At 38.9% G+C, this 16,045-nt stretch overlaps 1 protein-coding gene across 5 annotated transcripts in view; it reads left to right on the forward strand.

The window, feature by feature from the left end:
* LOC127650022 (engulfment and cell motility protein 1) overlaps positions 1-16,045 on the forward strand; it is a 129,502-nt gene that overhangs the window by 96,893 nt on the left and 16,564 nt on the right. For 4 of the 5 annotated variants that reach the window (XM_052135136.1, XM_052135135.1, XM_052135137.1 and 1 more), the window contains one exon: positions 6,661-6,797. In XM_052135136.1, coding sequence (XP_051991096.1) covers positions 6,661-6,797 — 137 coding nt within the window. Of the gene's footprint in view, positions 1-6,660; positions 6,798-9,258; positions 9,490-16,045 lie in introns of those variants that run through there. The other variant, XM_052135139.1, reaches the window with a different exon arrangement.

The following is a 16,045-nucleotide window of genomic DNA, read 5'->3' on the forward strand; positions in this document are numbered from 1 at the left end:
TTGTTCTGCCTCCCTTTTTTCAGTGTCAATCATGAGAGACTCACTAATGATGTAACGATGTTATATGATGCAATTATATGTTTGAATGTGTATATGGTGGATATTTGTAGAAAGTCACTTGACTTACAGTACTGTGCAGAAGTCTTAGGTGCATTTTAGGCTGCTTTTAGTGTATCAGAAGGAAATACCAATTTTAGATTTCAACATTCCCTTTGTAAATATAATTGAATAGAAGAAGAACAAAGAGTCATACAGATGGTATGGTCCCCACAGAGCCCAAATCTCAACATCATTAAGTCAATCTGGGATTACATGAAGAGACAGAAGCAATTGAGACAGAATAGATAGAAGAACTGTGGCAAATTCTCCAAGAAGCTTGGAACATCCTATTTGCCAACAACCATGAAAACTATGTCCAGGTTTTTCTAGGAGAATTGGATCTTTTTGAAGGCAAAGGTTGTCACACCAAATTTTGATTTAGCTTTTTATGTTTACTGAAATTTGTATGGTATTATTTTTTAAAGACATCATCACTATGCAACCTTTTTGAACCTATAGAAATCAGTTGTGAATCTCCCGTGCTGAGCGCTATTTGTGTGGCTGCCTATGTAGAATGTTCTAAATCAGTCACTAAAGAGGCAGCTTTCTATGCAGGCTGGAGGCTGCGATGCTGTTTATTAAGTTTTGGAACAGAACTGTAATCAAACAGGCTAGCAGGATTGTGTTAATCACATGGCTTTGCAGAGGAAAGGTCAGGAAGATATTTGAGGATCATTTAGTTTCATGATGAGAGAGAATGTTCCTTGTTTAATTTGATTCCTGCATTCACTGTGCCTTCCACCGAGACAGAGTTGTATCAGATGGTTAATACTGTCCAAATCTGTGAGCTCAGGGCTTAGGTGAGAGCCAAAGCAACTCTGACATTTCATTCCTCAGCAGGCGGGAGCTGATGGTGTTAGCCTCTCCTTCAGCACACCCTTGAACTCTGCTGACTCATGGAGGAGAAATAAACATTACATTGAATCAGTTGGAGTCATTCCAAAGGACAGTGTCCTGTGGCTTGAGCGCCTCTTGGTTGCTGAGTCTCATTGTGGTCAGCTGACTGATGTTACTTGTGCCGGTATGACCAGAACGGCATTGCTCCAAATGAAAGCACTATTGACCCTTCAATAGTGAAGTTTCAATTTCTACCAAGCCAATGCAATTACTGGCCCTCAACAGAACCAGCACCATGCTTCCAATTTCACTAAATGAGAACCTCAAACAGTGGATCTCATTCAAAGCGCCATTCCACTCAAGCAGTGTTTGTATTAAAGTGGCGAAACTGACACACACTGGTGTGTGCCGACACGGGGCCTCAGGGTGAAAACCTCAGTTTATTTTCACCTTCACTGCTGCTGTTTATGAACACAATAATGGCACCTTACATTTTTAAAGTGCTCATCAAGACTTTAATTTCCCGCGAAGCCATCCTGATTTGATTTCGAGAGGTTTTATACAAAGCACTAATCTTGTACGATAGATCATCACTTGAGCTCTCATTCCATAATCCTGGTTTGGCAATATCCCATGAGAACATCTTTGAGGATATTTTATGAAGTGGTGAGATGAAGAATAAGTCTCTCTTTTATCCTTCTTATGAAAGCAATCAACTTGCATCACATCCACAGAATTCTGTCACCTATGCATTGGTTTGTTATGAAAGTTGTATGTAGTAAAACAAATTTATAGGCTTAGTACCAGAGTGAGAGTCCAAAGCAATCAACTTACATCACATCCACAGAATTCTGTCACATATGCGTTGGTTTGTTACGGAAGTTGTATGTAGTAAAACAAATTTATAGGCTTAGTACCAGAGTGAGAGTCCAATTAGGTCCTCCAAGACCCAAACCAATTCCAGAACCCTGACATCCAGGGACAGACCTACACCAGACCCCCTAAGACCTAATACTAGACCCCTTTATACCCAAAACCAGACCAATACCAGGACCCCTAAGACCAAAACCCCCAGACCAATGCCAGACCCCCTAAGGCCTAATACCAGACCAATACCAGACCCCCTAAGACTTAAATACCCAAAACCAGACCAATGCCAGACCCTCTAAGACCCAGAGTCAGACCAATGCCAAACCCTTTAAGACCTAGAGCCTGACCAATACAAAGTCAAGTCGTCTTTATTTGTATAGCGCCTTTCACAACACACATCATTTCAAAGCAGCTTTACAGAAGATCATGCATGAACCGAAAATGAAACTGTAATATGTATAATGCCTTAGAGTCATCATTGTGCAGTTTGATAATATACTATTGTGAATTGTGTTTAAAAATAAGTAATTAAATAATAATTGTATTTATAACCCTAGTGAGCAAGCTGAAGGCGTCTGTGGCAAGAAACACAAAACTCCATAAGATGTTGTTTAATGGAGAAAAATAACCTTGTGAGAAACCAGGCTCATTGTGGGGGCCAGTTCCCCTCTGGATAACATCATGAATATAATGCCAATATTACTTATGTATAGTGCAAGTCATGGTTTAAAATGATTAAACTAAGTGTTAGGGGTCAGTGTTTAAACAAAGATTTTGTTTGAACTGTAAGATTAATGACTAATGTCTTTGAAGTTCATCCTGGATTAACTGCAGAAGTTCACATAGAAGCAGTTGTCCTTGTTAGTTGGCTGATGAAGGGTTTTGTTGGCCATTAATTGATAGTCTATGTATTCCATTTTAAGAGTGTAGTCCATCATTAGAACAAGTTGATTTAGCCAGAGATCAGTTAGGTGCATCACAGTTCAACCTGGCCGGTAATTTCAATGAGGTCTATCCTAAGGCCAAGGTTCTGTTGGCATCAGTTCATCCTCTGAAGTCCATCGTAATAGACTGAAGTGATGTTTGACTGGCACCGGCTGCATTTAGTCATCATCATTCAGCAACATGTAGCAGTGGAGTCCAACACGAAGCAGGAATGGAGATGGATCCAGCCGGTTCTGGTGACAAATAGAAATAGGAAAACAAATAGTATAACATTCGCATAGATGCCATTTCAATTTATTGCAGATTTATAGATCATGATGTGGTTCGTGGTTCACAATGTTTCTGGTTTCTGGTTCTGGCAGACCTAAAGAAGCCTAATTGTGAGTTGAATTATAAATTAGTTGTGTGCCTGGCTAAATAGATGAGTCTTTAGTCTAGACTTCCTAGACTAAAGTGCAAAATGCATTTAACAATAGTGGCTGGAGTTTCTATTTCCACGTTCCTTACAATAGAATAACCAATAACAAGGGCTCTTTCAACATGATTCTCAGTGGGTGCATCACTGAGTGGGGAGAATCCATTGGAATCTCTAACAGGAATGGGAGAGTGGTGTCACTTTGCAGAGCGAGTATGCTTCAGAGACGTCACCCAAATGCCCTGCTACGGGGGCTCTACAGCCGGAAACAAAGTGTGTGTGTTGCTCTCTGTACTGCCCGCACGGATGCGTGTCTCTAACTCATTAACCTTCTCTGTCAGCCTGACTAATTCCTTACATTTATCATGTGAATCCCTCACTGCTGACGGAATAAGCTATTGTAAACATGTGACATGCAATGCAGGAAGAAATAACATGAGCGGATGCTATGACTTACCGAAATTGATTGTTGTTGTAGTTTTTTGTTGTTGGTAAACGGTGAGGTATTGAGATTGATGTGAATACCGGACGCAATTGTTTGTTGTTATGGTTATTCTTGATAAGCGGTGCTTTGAGATCAATGCAATAATCTGTGTAACACAGAGGAGAAAAACGGGTGTGTGCTGTAAAATGCACAACAGTTTATTCGCGATAAAAATAGAAAGCGGATGCACGTGGAAAATGCATGCAGTTGAATCACGATAAGAGAATAATGCATGGGAAAACCTAGCAGGCCACAAACACAGACTCGAGCTAGGCACCAGCAGCAGCAACAGGTAAAATACACACAAATGAAACCCCGAAACACACGGTAAAATAACAAAGAAAAAATGACAAACGTATGAGATTAAGAATTTTGGGTCTTAGACCGTTAAGACCCAAAACAAGACCCCTTAAGACCTAAAATCAGACCATTACCAAAGACCCAGACCAATTCCAGACCCCCTAAGTCCAAAACCAGTCCAAGACCAAAATCCCTTAAAAACCTAAACCAGACCAATACCAGACCCCCTAAGACCAAAACCAGACCCCCTAAATAGGATCCAGACCATTACCAGACTCTTAAGACCCAATATCAGACCCCATAAGACCTAGGCCAATACCAGACCCCAAAAAGCCAAATCCAGACCAATACCAGACCCCATAAGACCCAGACCAGACCTCCAAAGACACTGATCAGAACACCTATGACCCAGACCAATACCAGACCCCCATATTACCCAAAACCAGACCAATACCAGACTTCCTAAGACCCATACCCAGACACTTGAGACCAAGATCCAACACCAAGACTCGCCCTGTCAATCCAAGAACCATTCTGAATAACTGAAATAGAGAAATATTGAATTTATAACAGCATTCATTTCAAACATTTACTCACTTTATACAGTGGCAAAGTAGCCATTCAGAGTCATGGAACTCTTGCAATTTTTTTATAATGTACACTGGCGGACATAAGTTTGGAATAATGTACAGATTTTGCTGTTTCGGAAGGAAATTGGTCATTTAATTCACCAAAGTGGCATTCAACTGATCACAAAGTATATTCAGGACATTACTGATAAAAAAAAACAGCACCATCACTATATTTGAAAAAAAAAAGTCATTTTTGATCAAATCTAGACACGCCCCATTTCTAGCAGCCATCATTACAACACCTTATCCTTGAGTAATCAATCTAATTTGGTACTAGAAAATCACTTGTCATTATATCAAACACAGTTGAAAGCTATTGGTTTGTGAAATTAAGCTTAACATTGTCTTTGTGTTTCTTTTTGAGTTTCCACAGTATGCAATAAATTGGCTAAATTTAATATTAGGTAAAAAATGGCAAAATAACGTCTTTCTCTCGAAAACTCATCAGTCAATCATTGTTTTGAAGAATGAAGGCTATATAATGCTTGAAACTGTTGTTCTGGGATTGATTTGTACTTTTCACACCAAGCTACATTCATCTCTAGGAGACAAAATGCGTCTTCTTCCTGAGTGGTATAATGGACGCATGGTCCCATGGTGTTTATACTTACATACTATTGTTTGTACAGATTACCGTGGTACCTTCAGGCATTTGGAAATTATTCCCAAGGATGAACCAGACTTGTGGAGGTCCACAGTTTTTTTCTGAGGGCTGATTTCTTTTGATTTTCCCATGATGTCAAGCAAAGAGGCACTGATTTTGAAGGTACGCCTTAAACTACATCCACAGGTACACCTCCAATTAGCCTATCAGAAGCTAATTGGCTAATTGCCTAAATGGCTTGACATCATTTTCTGGAATTTTCCAAGCCACTTAAAGGTGCAGTTAACTTCGTGTATGTAAACATCTGACCCTCTGGAATTGTGATATAGTCAATTAAAAGTGAAACAATCTGTCTGTAAACAATTGTTGGAAAAATTACTTGTGTCATGCACAATGTAGATGTCCTAAACACCATGTCAAAACTATGCTTTTGCTAAAATGAAATATGTGGAATGGTTATAAAATTTGTTTAAATGACTTCAACCTATGTTTATGTGAACTTCTGACTTCAACTGTATACTTTAATCCAAAGAAATTTACAAAGGATTAAAACTACAACAAAAGCAATTCATTCATTACACAAAAATGAGAAGTGCTACCATAGATAACAAAATTCAATAAATGCTCTTAAAAGTACAAAGGTATGAGCTAGTACACGGAGATAGTTAAAACAATCAAATTATTTTTTTAAAGAGTAATTACATTAATTCTTGTGAGTGAAGTGTTCACTGAAGAGTTGTGTTTTTAAGCTTTTTTAAAGGTAGAGATAGATTCAGCTATTCTGATAGAGTTTGGAAAATCCAGATAAAGACTGTGTTTTGGTTTGGATCTCATTTTTCTATGATCTTAAGAGGTCTCTAGAACAAGACCACAAAATCAATACTACAATTCAGCCTAGTATGCCGCACTAAGAAAAAAGTCAGCATAGCACAGTCACTTTTCATGGGGAACAAAAGAATCAGGTTCTGGAGGGACCTCACAAGGAGATTTTCTGAATAAATAACTCTGGCTGGCTGGCAGGAGAATGCGTTGAAAGAAAACATGGCAATAAAAATGTAATTTTTAACCAAATTCACTTCATTCAATTCAGATGTGTAGGTGAACAAGCCAAGTGCACTCTTTTCTGGGTTGAGAATGCATGTCTGCCCTGCCAAGAGGCTCTTTCAGAGAGCGGCTTTGTGAGTTAGCGTCGTTGCTTCCTAGCCATAGTTGATGTCTCAGTGAATGAGAAGCCCACGTGAGGGCTAAAGCAGGCCAACAATGGAGACACGTGAGGTTCACGAATGAAGCCCATATTTCAGTGTCAGAAGGTCTTTTGAGGCTTCCATTCTGAGCAGTATGAGTACAGGGTGTAGCTTTGTTATGAGATATGAATATTGCTGATTTACCTGAAAAATCTACATTTCTCAGGTTGAATGGTTTGCAACATTTGACAGAATAAACATTCACCTTGTCTCTTTCTGTCTTGCCACAGCCAGCGAGAACTGCCATGACTTCCACCCCATGTTTTTCACTCACGACCGCTCATTTGAGGAGTTCTTTTGCATCTGTATTCAGCTACTCAACAAAACCTGGAAAGAGATGAGAGCCACATCTGAGGACTTCAATAAGGTTAGAGCAGCACTTTTGTCTCTGCACCTGTGTCTAATCCTACATCTCTCACTATTCCTCACATTCTTTGCCCTACTCGCTTTTTCTTAATAGAGTTTGCTGTACTTTTGTCCTTCTCTCTTCGTCCCCTCACACTAGCGGTCAACTGATATGTGGATTTAAGTGGCCAATGTCGATATCTGTAAAGCAGGGTAGCCAGTGGCTGATATGATGCTGATATTAACATAATATAATTTAATAATATCAAATAAGATGTACACACATTTTGTGAACTTATATGAAGACTTGTTTATTAACACACATAATATTAATTCAAAATTCACAGAAATTTATGGAAATATGTACAATTATGGAAACTTAAAACGTAAAAAAATACAATGAAAACCTTGAAATGTCAGAGAATCTTAAAATTTGTATTTTAAGGATTGTAAAATTTATGAAAATAAATACAATCTTTAAAAGTCATGAAAAAAAATCATGCCAATTTCTAAAAGGCATATTTTTCTATTTAGTTATGCTTGGCTGTAAAATTTTCATTGGCTTGATTTTTTTTTTTTTTTTTTTTGCAATCTCTAAACTAAAATGAAAAAATTCCTTATCTAGTGACAATGTAAATTCACTGAACAAAATTAATGTGTGAACCCTGAACATACATTGACAAAATAGCCTGGCCGATTGAATGCTATGTCACACCACTTGGAAACGTAGAACTTGCTGAAGTTCCAGGCATTTGGCACAGGCAAGCTTTTTCCATGTTATAGAGGCGGATGAGTTTTGCTAGGTTATTGTTTGTGTAATTATGATAATCACCCAGCAAACTTCCCCCCCGTGTTCTAGCACAGGATAAAAGACCAGCTTGTGTAAAGTTGTAATATTTGAGTGTAATTCAGATTCATGGATTTGAAAACTTATTTCTAAAATATCTCCCTGGAGCATGTCTCTCTGGACACTGTGATTTAAATTCATTATTCCTGCCTCATAAATAGGTTTGCTGAATATAGAGATAAAACTGCTGTTTATTCCATGATCAGAAATCCCAATTCCTCCTGTCTGACAGATGTGAGAGGAGTGCACAACACTTAAACTTTACTGGAGGGATGAAATTTGAATACAGTAGATTGATTTGATTCTGGTTGTTGAGCGTCCCTTAATGATAACAAGAAGTTTTATTTGAGTTGGCGCCGTGTTTTTAATGATAAAAAATGCAAATGTTATATTCATAGTTAAATGTATTTAAGTAATGTATTTTTTTATATATAAAAAGGCACACTACTTGTCTTTTATGAAAAGGCAGGTTACGTGTCAAATATCACAGAAATATATGCCATGAAATTTCACACCTGTTTTTGTGAAAGCTCTAGGCTCTGTAAACAGCTGTAAAAAAAATGACCGCATCCTGCAGTCAGATTCTTTTAGCCAATCTGAAGACTTTGAAGCACTTTCTGCCTGTCAATCATTCTGTGCGTTCATAGGCAGCCCATATTTGGGCAAAACATGGCAACATTAAACCGTGTTTTCCGAGAGGAACCCACGTGTTAAACCACTTTCTTTTAATCCCTTAAACAGCACAAGGAAATCAGCGTTCTCCTTTACATGATGTTTCAGAACACCGTTTTCTACAAAAACCCTGGAATAAACCATTTTCTTAAGTGAATGTGAACGTGGTCATTGTGGCTGGTTTTTGTGTACAGTCATTGACCATGAACTTGTATCTTTGGCATGTCCTCCATTTTGTTGTATTGTCTAGAATGGTTTCAGTCAGACACATGTTAAAATGATTATTAGGCCGTACTGCCACCATATATTTCACATTGCGCATTGATACAGCATTGATGAACCTCTCCACTCAGTGAATGTCTGTTTACTGATGACTGCAACTCACCACCCCTTGCCTCTACACACACGCATTTAATTTCTATATGCACATACTATTTTTCTTATCCCCCGCATTCTCTCCATGGTAGTGCTGCCACATCCTGTAAATATTGTGTGCGTGTGGAGCTGAGGAGAGCGAGGCATGTCTGCTCTAGCTAGCGCTCTTGGGAAGAAAATTTGATGGGCAATGGTTTGCCTGTTTCCATGGCAACCACATTCTAATTACTCCCACTCCTGACAAGATAGAACTGCCATTGTGTGTGCATGCGCGAGTGGTGCGTGTGTGTTTTGGTTCATAAACAGCTGTCTTCTCCACCCAATCAGCTCTGACGAAGGCAGCTACAACACCTGACTAAAAATGGCCCACTTCAGTGCATCCAAGCGCTGTAGTAAAGATGTAGTGACTAGCTAGCACACCCCCCCCTCCCCCCTCCCAATATCTCTAGCTTCAGACACCCTGCCTTTTATTCAAACCATGTGATCACCCTTGCTGCAAAGCCATTGGCTTACGTCGTTGTGGCGTCTGCCCAATCAGGCTTAAGCGCTGAAATGGACATAAACTGAGCTGCTTGGAGATGCTGTCAGACTTCAGAATGCTGATCCTGCAAAGGGGCATGAACAACCAGACGTACGTTTGACGTGGTTAAAGCTTGGCCCAATTTCAACAGCAACATACAGAAAAGAGCATCTGGTGCAACTGTTCATCTTCCTTTCCAGTCGATCTGGTCGTCCCTGCACCTAGCCGGGGTTATTCTTGGCTACACTGGGTTCGACCAGAGTGGAGCCTCAATTCCAAACATGGAGGTGACAATGGCATGTGAGTACAGAACCGCCTGGTCCCTGCTGAAGAGCTTGAATTGGGTGGATGGAGAGAATAGGGGAGAGCCGTTGTTTGCAATTGTGCCTGGCTGCAGAGAGCAAGAGCGCACAGATGGGGCAGGCTTTGTGTGAAGCTGCCTGTAGTAATCAGGTTAGAGGCAGATTTCAGTTTACGATTAAAAAGGCAGCAGTCCAGTGCCAAGCGCTCACTCCAACCTTTGCTTTTCCAATGCCCAGCCCCTCCTTGGGTACCTATTATGAATGATCGATTTTTATCTGTCTTCCTCTTTCATTTCTCCATCATACTGTTGCATATTAACCTCTATTCGCACTATGTATTATTTTAAATAGTGTTACATATCCCATGTTTAAAGAGACATGGTTTTAGTGATAAACACTGTCCATTCAACCTCTTTTTTTTTTGCATGCTTTTTACCGGGAATTGGGTTAATCTCCTTTCTTTGTGTTTGGCCACGCGTTTTGTGTATTCTTGTTTATTCAGTGTTAGAAGTATTCACATTTATTGGGTTTTCAAAAAGGCAATAAAAATCCCACAGCACTTCTGAATCCTGTGATGGGCTGTCAGCTAGGTCCTAATGTTAACTGATTACAGTAATATCGAATAAAGCATATTTTCAGAGCACAAATCTGCAAGATCTCATACAGTGAATGATATCTAGAGGTTTTGTTTGATAGTGCTTAGTATCCGCACCCAAGCCTCCGAATCACAAACAATTCCCTACTGCGCTTTACTTCTAATTGCACAGTAAGACTAAGGAGTTTTAGAATAATTTTAATCTTTTTATTTCTTTCTTTAATTTGTTTGTTTCATTCATTTGCTTAATTTGTTCTTTTGTTTGTGATTCTTACTTTTGATAACTCGTTTGTTTCTTCTTTCTCCTTTTGTTTGTTCTTTTTTCTTTCGATTGATTGTTTTTTTTATTTTCTTCTGTTGTTTTGTTTGTTTGTTTAATTTGTTTGTTACTTTTGTTTATTTCTTTTGTCTGTTTATTCTTTTGATTGGTCACTTTTTTTCTGTTGTTTGTTCTGGTTTATCCTTTTTTCTTTCAATGGCTTGTTTGTTTGATTTCTTTCTTATGTTTTGTTTGTTTGTTTCATTCCTTTGTTTATTTTGTTTGTTTCTTTAATTTGTGCATTTATTGTTTGTACTTTTTATAACTTTTTTCTTTCTTTTGTTTGTTTGTTTGTCTGCTCTACCATTTTGTTTGTTTTTCTTCTGCTTTCTTTCACCCACACCGCAGTCTTAAATTCTCAAACGCAACTCAGGAGTAAAGACTCCTGAGACCTTAAGTGACCTTAATGTGATGCATGCTTTTAGCATGCTTCACGCTTGCCCTCTGGTGTTTTGAAAGAGTTTCTCTAATCTGCTTATGTCAGGATGGATGAAGTGGTCTGATCCACTCATTGGAGTTCATCCTGCTGTAGGATCACCTGCTGTAGACTATGCCAGGGCCAAAACAGCATTCTGTAGGAAACACTGAGTGCGTGGGTTTAGAGTATCTGCAAGTTGTCTATATCTGTGTCCATATAATCATCCTCTCTGCTTTGACCATTATTTAAGGCTATACAATAATACTGCGATCTCACCTCCTGTATGTTCCCTTCAGAACATTCTGAGAGTTTGCCGATGTTTAGAAAGGAATAGTAGCTTACTACTTACTGAAAACTGTACTGCATGTACTGTATATCACCTGTTACTTTTAAATTAACAATAAATGTACCAGCATCAATAAATGTATCAGTTATCCAACAAGAAATCAGTAGTATGCTACATTGCAGTGTGCTCTGTTGTACACTGCATATTTTGACAAATATGTAAGGTAATCTGGGTGTTCTATGGTACAAAAACAGTATACTATATATTTCAGAAATAGGAAGAGTAGTATGGTAGTGTGCTATTCTGAACATTGCCCATGTCTTTGGTACTCTGTTAAAGTGGCACCATTAGACAAGAAAATTGATCAATTTCAGACAGAGAAAAAGAGAAGGAAAGAGATCCTTCAAAAGAGCTTGACAGATGCCATCACTACACCATCGACTGCAGGTTGTATGGCCAAGCATAGATATTCACTACACTGTGAAATATGCCAGGCCATGCATCCCAACACTCAGCAAGCATTTAGCAATCAGCTCCAAAATGAATGTTCCAGGTTCTGCACTGTAACCTTGGCCAGGTCAGAGATAAATTGAAGAATGTGTGGAATGCAGTGTTGTTGTAGACTGCTGAGCTCTTTTGCCTGATTGCTTTCAGTTCCAGATCAGATCTTCTGTTTGCTTCACCTGTTCCTCAACAGAGTCGACCTATAATGTCCTGCCACATGCAAACCTGCAGACCTCTTGCTCAGCATGCATATTCATGCACAGGTGTCGTATCCTTCTACCCAGCTTGTTATGCATAGGCTAATTCCCAACATTTATAATGGTATGAAACATATTTAGGCTACATAGACACAACCGGTCAAAAGTTTTGAAACACTTGACTTCTGATGATCTTAAAAATCATTTGATCTGAAGGCATATGCTTAAATGTTTGAAATTAGTTTTGTAGACAAAAATATAATTGTGCCACCAAATTCATTTATTTCATTTCTTAGATGTGAATCATTATTAACTATTATAAAGATCATTAAGGGGAGGAAACAATGCAGTTAGTATGTCAGTTGTGCAATGAGTGAATGTCCTCTTTCTTTTTCATTCCTAATTACTCAAAAAGGACCATAACAAGCTAAATTAATGTTGAGACCGAGACATATGCACAACATGCTTCTCAGCATGAATTGCACATTTTCATTTCCCTTTTATTTGTTTATGAGAATGATGTTTATTACCTTAACACTATTTGAATTGTTGACAAGTTGTAAATGATCAGGTGATGGCACAATTGATCCATTTGTGGCTAAGGCTTGTGTGTTGATGTGGAGGCTGTAGTTTGTCATAGATGCTACGATGAATAAGCATAATGGATTTTCACTCATGTTGCAGTGGCAAGTTTTAAGATTTTTTTAGATACCTGTATTTGATAGTATCTTTTTTATGAATGCCCTGCTAAAAAAACAGCAGAGCTGGTCACCAGCTTTATTTGGTGGTCCACAACCCGGGATGCTGGTGTGCTGGTGTTACAACAAGGCTTTTTGACTAGGAAGATTACTTAGTTAAGCCCAAAGTATACTAAGGTCATACTTCGGCCTTAGCATCCATGTACAGGACGCGTGATGCAAATCTCTTCATCAGCAGAGTACTCGAGCACTAAACACGTACAGCCCCCATTTTTCTAACTGCGTGTCGATGAACGTGCAGAATGCGCATGCACCTGGAATTATTTGCACTAATTAGTGTGTCCACAAGGTGGTAACACACACATCTGAGCTGTTGCTATCACAGAGAAATGCTAGAAGAAGATGAAATGGCCAGTAAACAACAAGAGACAAAGGTAAAAACAGCAACAGTAGATATGCATGTCAAGAGCTTGTGTGTGAGGAGGTCAGAAGATACCTGCGATTGTATAACTTGAGTTTGAAGGACTATAAAGACATTATGGGTCTAAACTCCTGAAGAGAAATAGTCCAGTATCTCAAAGAATTTGTAGCGCGCATGCGCCAAACTCCTGTGAAGGTGTGAACAGTCATGGGGTATAATTTGACAAGCTTGTGTTCGACTGTAAGCTGAAGCTGAGCGTTCATGTCAAAATCGAAGTATACTTTGGGCTTTAAACTGCATTATTTGAAAACCTATTCTGGTCAACCAGCTTCACCAGAAAAAACAACAGCAATTTGCTGATCCACCAGCTAGACCAGTGTAAACCAGCCTAGACCAGCATGGGAAACGTATGCTGGTTAAGCTGGTCTTTTAAGCATGGTGAACAGGACTTCAGCTTGATTATTGATGACTACTGAGGCTAACTAGGCAGTAGATTCTTGTTTTTGGATGTCGGTGGCAAAGTTTTGGTTTTGGTCCCAAAAGTGGTTTGATCACTAGATTTAGCAGTTTGCAAGTCTGCTGACACCATCCAGTGCCTATTGCCAAGTATACGTTTGAATAACAGATGTAGAATGCTATTTAGGGCATATTTATGGAAGGTTGTTTGTCTGATATGTTGGAAATAAATCTCACAAATTGTGTCCAAAATATTAAAGATTATGAGCAAATACAATATAATCCTATTCTAGTCTTCAACTTTGTTTGCAGCAAAACTGCTCATAAACTCATACAATCTGATTGATGTTCCTAAGTCAATAAGAAGCTCTCCTTGTCAGACTGAGTCATGATCTGCGCATAATTACAGGTAGGAAGTAATATGACTATTAATTATGTGTTGCTGGATAAAAAAAGCGAGGCAAACATGTGAATTTGTGATGGATAGTGGTGCGAAATTATAATTAAAATCGGACAGGCGCTATAAATATTGCGTGGCCTGATTTGGAGGCATGGCAGTGATTTGATTGGCAGTAACATAAGTTTCTCATTGTTTTTAGTGTTTGATTATTTTCTCGGTGATGGTTATTCTTTCATAATTAGATGCACATTGGTTAAAGTAGACTGCTTATGAGCTAACTATAAAAAGGACAGGCATTGTATTATTGTAGAATTTGATAGTCTAGCTAACTACAGTTTTTTTGTTTACTGAGAAATACTATAAGAATTTGGCTTGTGTAGGAGAGCTGTTAGTTTGAAATTGGTTTGGATTCCAGAGGACAAATTTGCATTATACAGTAATCCGCCAGAAAATCCATTTGTTATCTTGTTTCAGCAGTTCTGCAGTTGGATTGTAGGATATACAATTATAAAGTGGTATAAATGTCTTTTGATGATACTTTTTGAATCCCATGAAATCAGAATTTGTTTCTTTGTAATTTTCTGATTCCAATGTTTATTGAATATTTTTGGTAAAGATTAAACAGAAAATAAAGTAAAAAAAACTCTAACATCAGATTAATCGTTTTTAGAGACATGTGACCAAGGTAACTTGGCTGAATGGGAATGATCAGCAATACATGATTGACATGGTTAAGAGATTTTTTTTTTTCTGGTCACATTTTGCAAGCTTTTTGTATTGTTTGCCATTTTATTTATTTTTTTAATTTATTATTATTATTTGGATTTTCTAAAAGATTGCAATGTGTTGTATCTCTCCTCTCTTCATAGTCTTTAATGGCACAGCTCTGATCCCACAAGCCCACACATTTTTCTAAGATGTTTAGAAAACACTATAATATTAAGATGAATCCCCTGTTTTTGTGCTTGAGGGAAGCAGTAGATTTGTTGAATGGTGTTTTGGCTTTGACATTCAGATGCATTATATAGTGCAGGTGCCTTCGAGTATATAATAATAGGTTTATAATAATATAAATCAAGATTTATGGTCCAATGCAGAATAACTGCCTTGGTCTTAAGAGAGCTCTCAATTTTTGAACTCGCACACATCCTTTCTTCCCCACTGTATGTCACTCTGTATTATCTGAAGGCTGACACACAGTGGGCGAGTGTGCTCAGTGCATTTAGACACTCTGGAGAGGAGAGGAGAAGGAAAGACAATAAGGATGGCAGGGATGTTGAAGCCTCGTAAACTTCTCACTGAGGTAGTGACACAATAGATCCCTTCTCTTTTTTTGCGCTTTATTCACAAATATCACCATCCACCACATCAGCAGCTGATATTCCACCATTCCTCCATGTCACCTCATCCTCACAAATAAAAGGTCTGCTTCTATTTCAGCCATCACGACTTGATTCACAGGGGCTAAGACAAGGAAGAGAGAGAACCCCTTTTGATGAAATTAATTAATTTTGAACCATGAAAATATTGCAAATGTGCTGAGAAATTTGCTTCCCTCGCCATAAGTGACTCTTTCAAGTGGAGACGTTGGCTTCTCCATCCCCCCACCTGCAGCTGTCGAAAACCCTCCCCTTTAAACACCAGTGCCGTTTGATTTGAGCATCTCGGTTTTATTCCTACAGCAATCACTCATTCTTTAGACTTGGGCATATCAACTTGGTGATTTGAGAGGGGGCCCTGACCTTGGCCCAGCCTTATCTCTAATTAAACCCCATCTAATCCTGCTGTGCGCTCCAACAGCACCTGCATCTCTGGATACCAGAAAGAGGATGCATGCTTGAATAGCAACTGCATTCAGTTACAGCTCTCTAGCTCCCCAGCTAATCACAACATATGATCTGTAGCCTAAGGCTCTCTGCTTATGCCAACCCAGTGTTTGCGATTTTGAGCTGTGCATTATTCAGGCTTCATGGGGGAAGCTTCGGCACTATGGCAGTCAGGTGATTCTAAGGGTTCTGTATCAGAGGAAAAAGAAAAGCTATCTGCTTCTGCTGTGTATGCATGAATTGTTGTGTCATACATTTGTGCAAGTCACATAACTTTGCTGGCTGTCACTTCCAGTCAGAATATGTTTCAAGACTGTCCTCCTGTCTTTCACAGCTGCCAATGTCCTAGCCCCGCATTGGTTGGCTAGCCTCCCCTCCTGAACACATGAAGTGTTTCCGCTTTTCCAGAGCAACTTCTGAAACCTTTTTCCTCA

Source organism: Xyrauchen texanus, chromosome 10 (genome assembly GCF_025860055.1).
Source record: "Xyrauchen texanus isolate HMW12.3.18 chromosome 10, RBS_HiC_50CHRs, whole genome shotgun sequence".
Taxonomy (NCBI): domain Eukaryota; kingdom Metazoa; phylum Chordata; class Actinopteri; order Cypriniformes; family Catostomidae; genus Xyrauchen; species Xyrauchen texanus.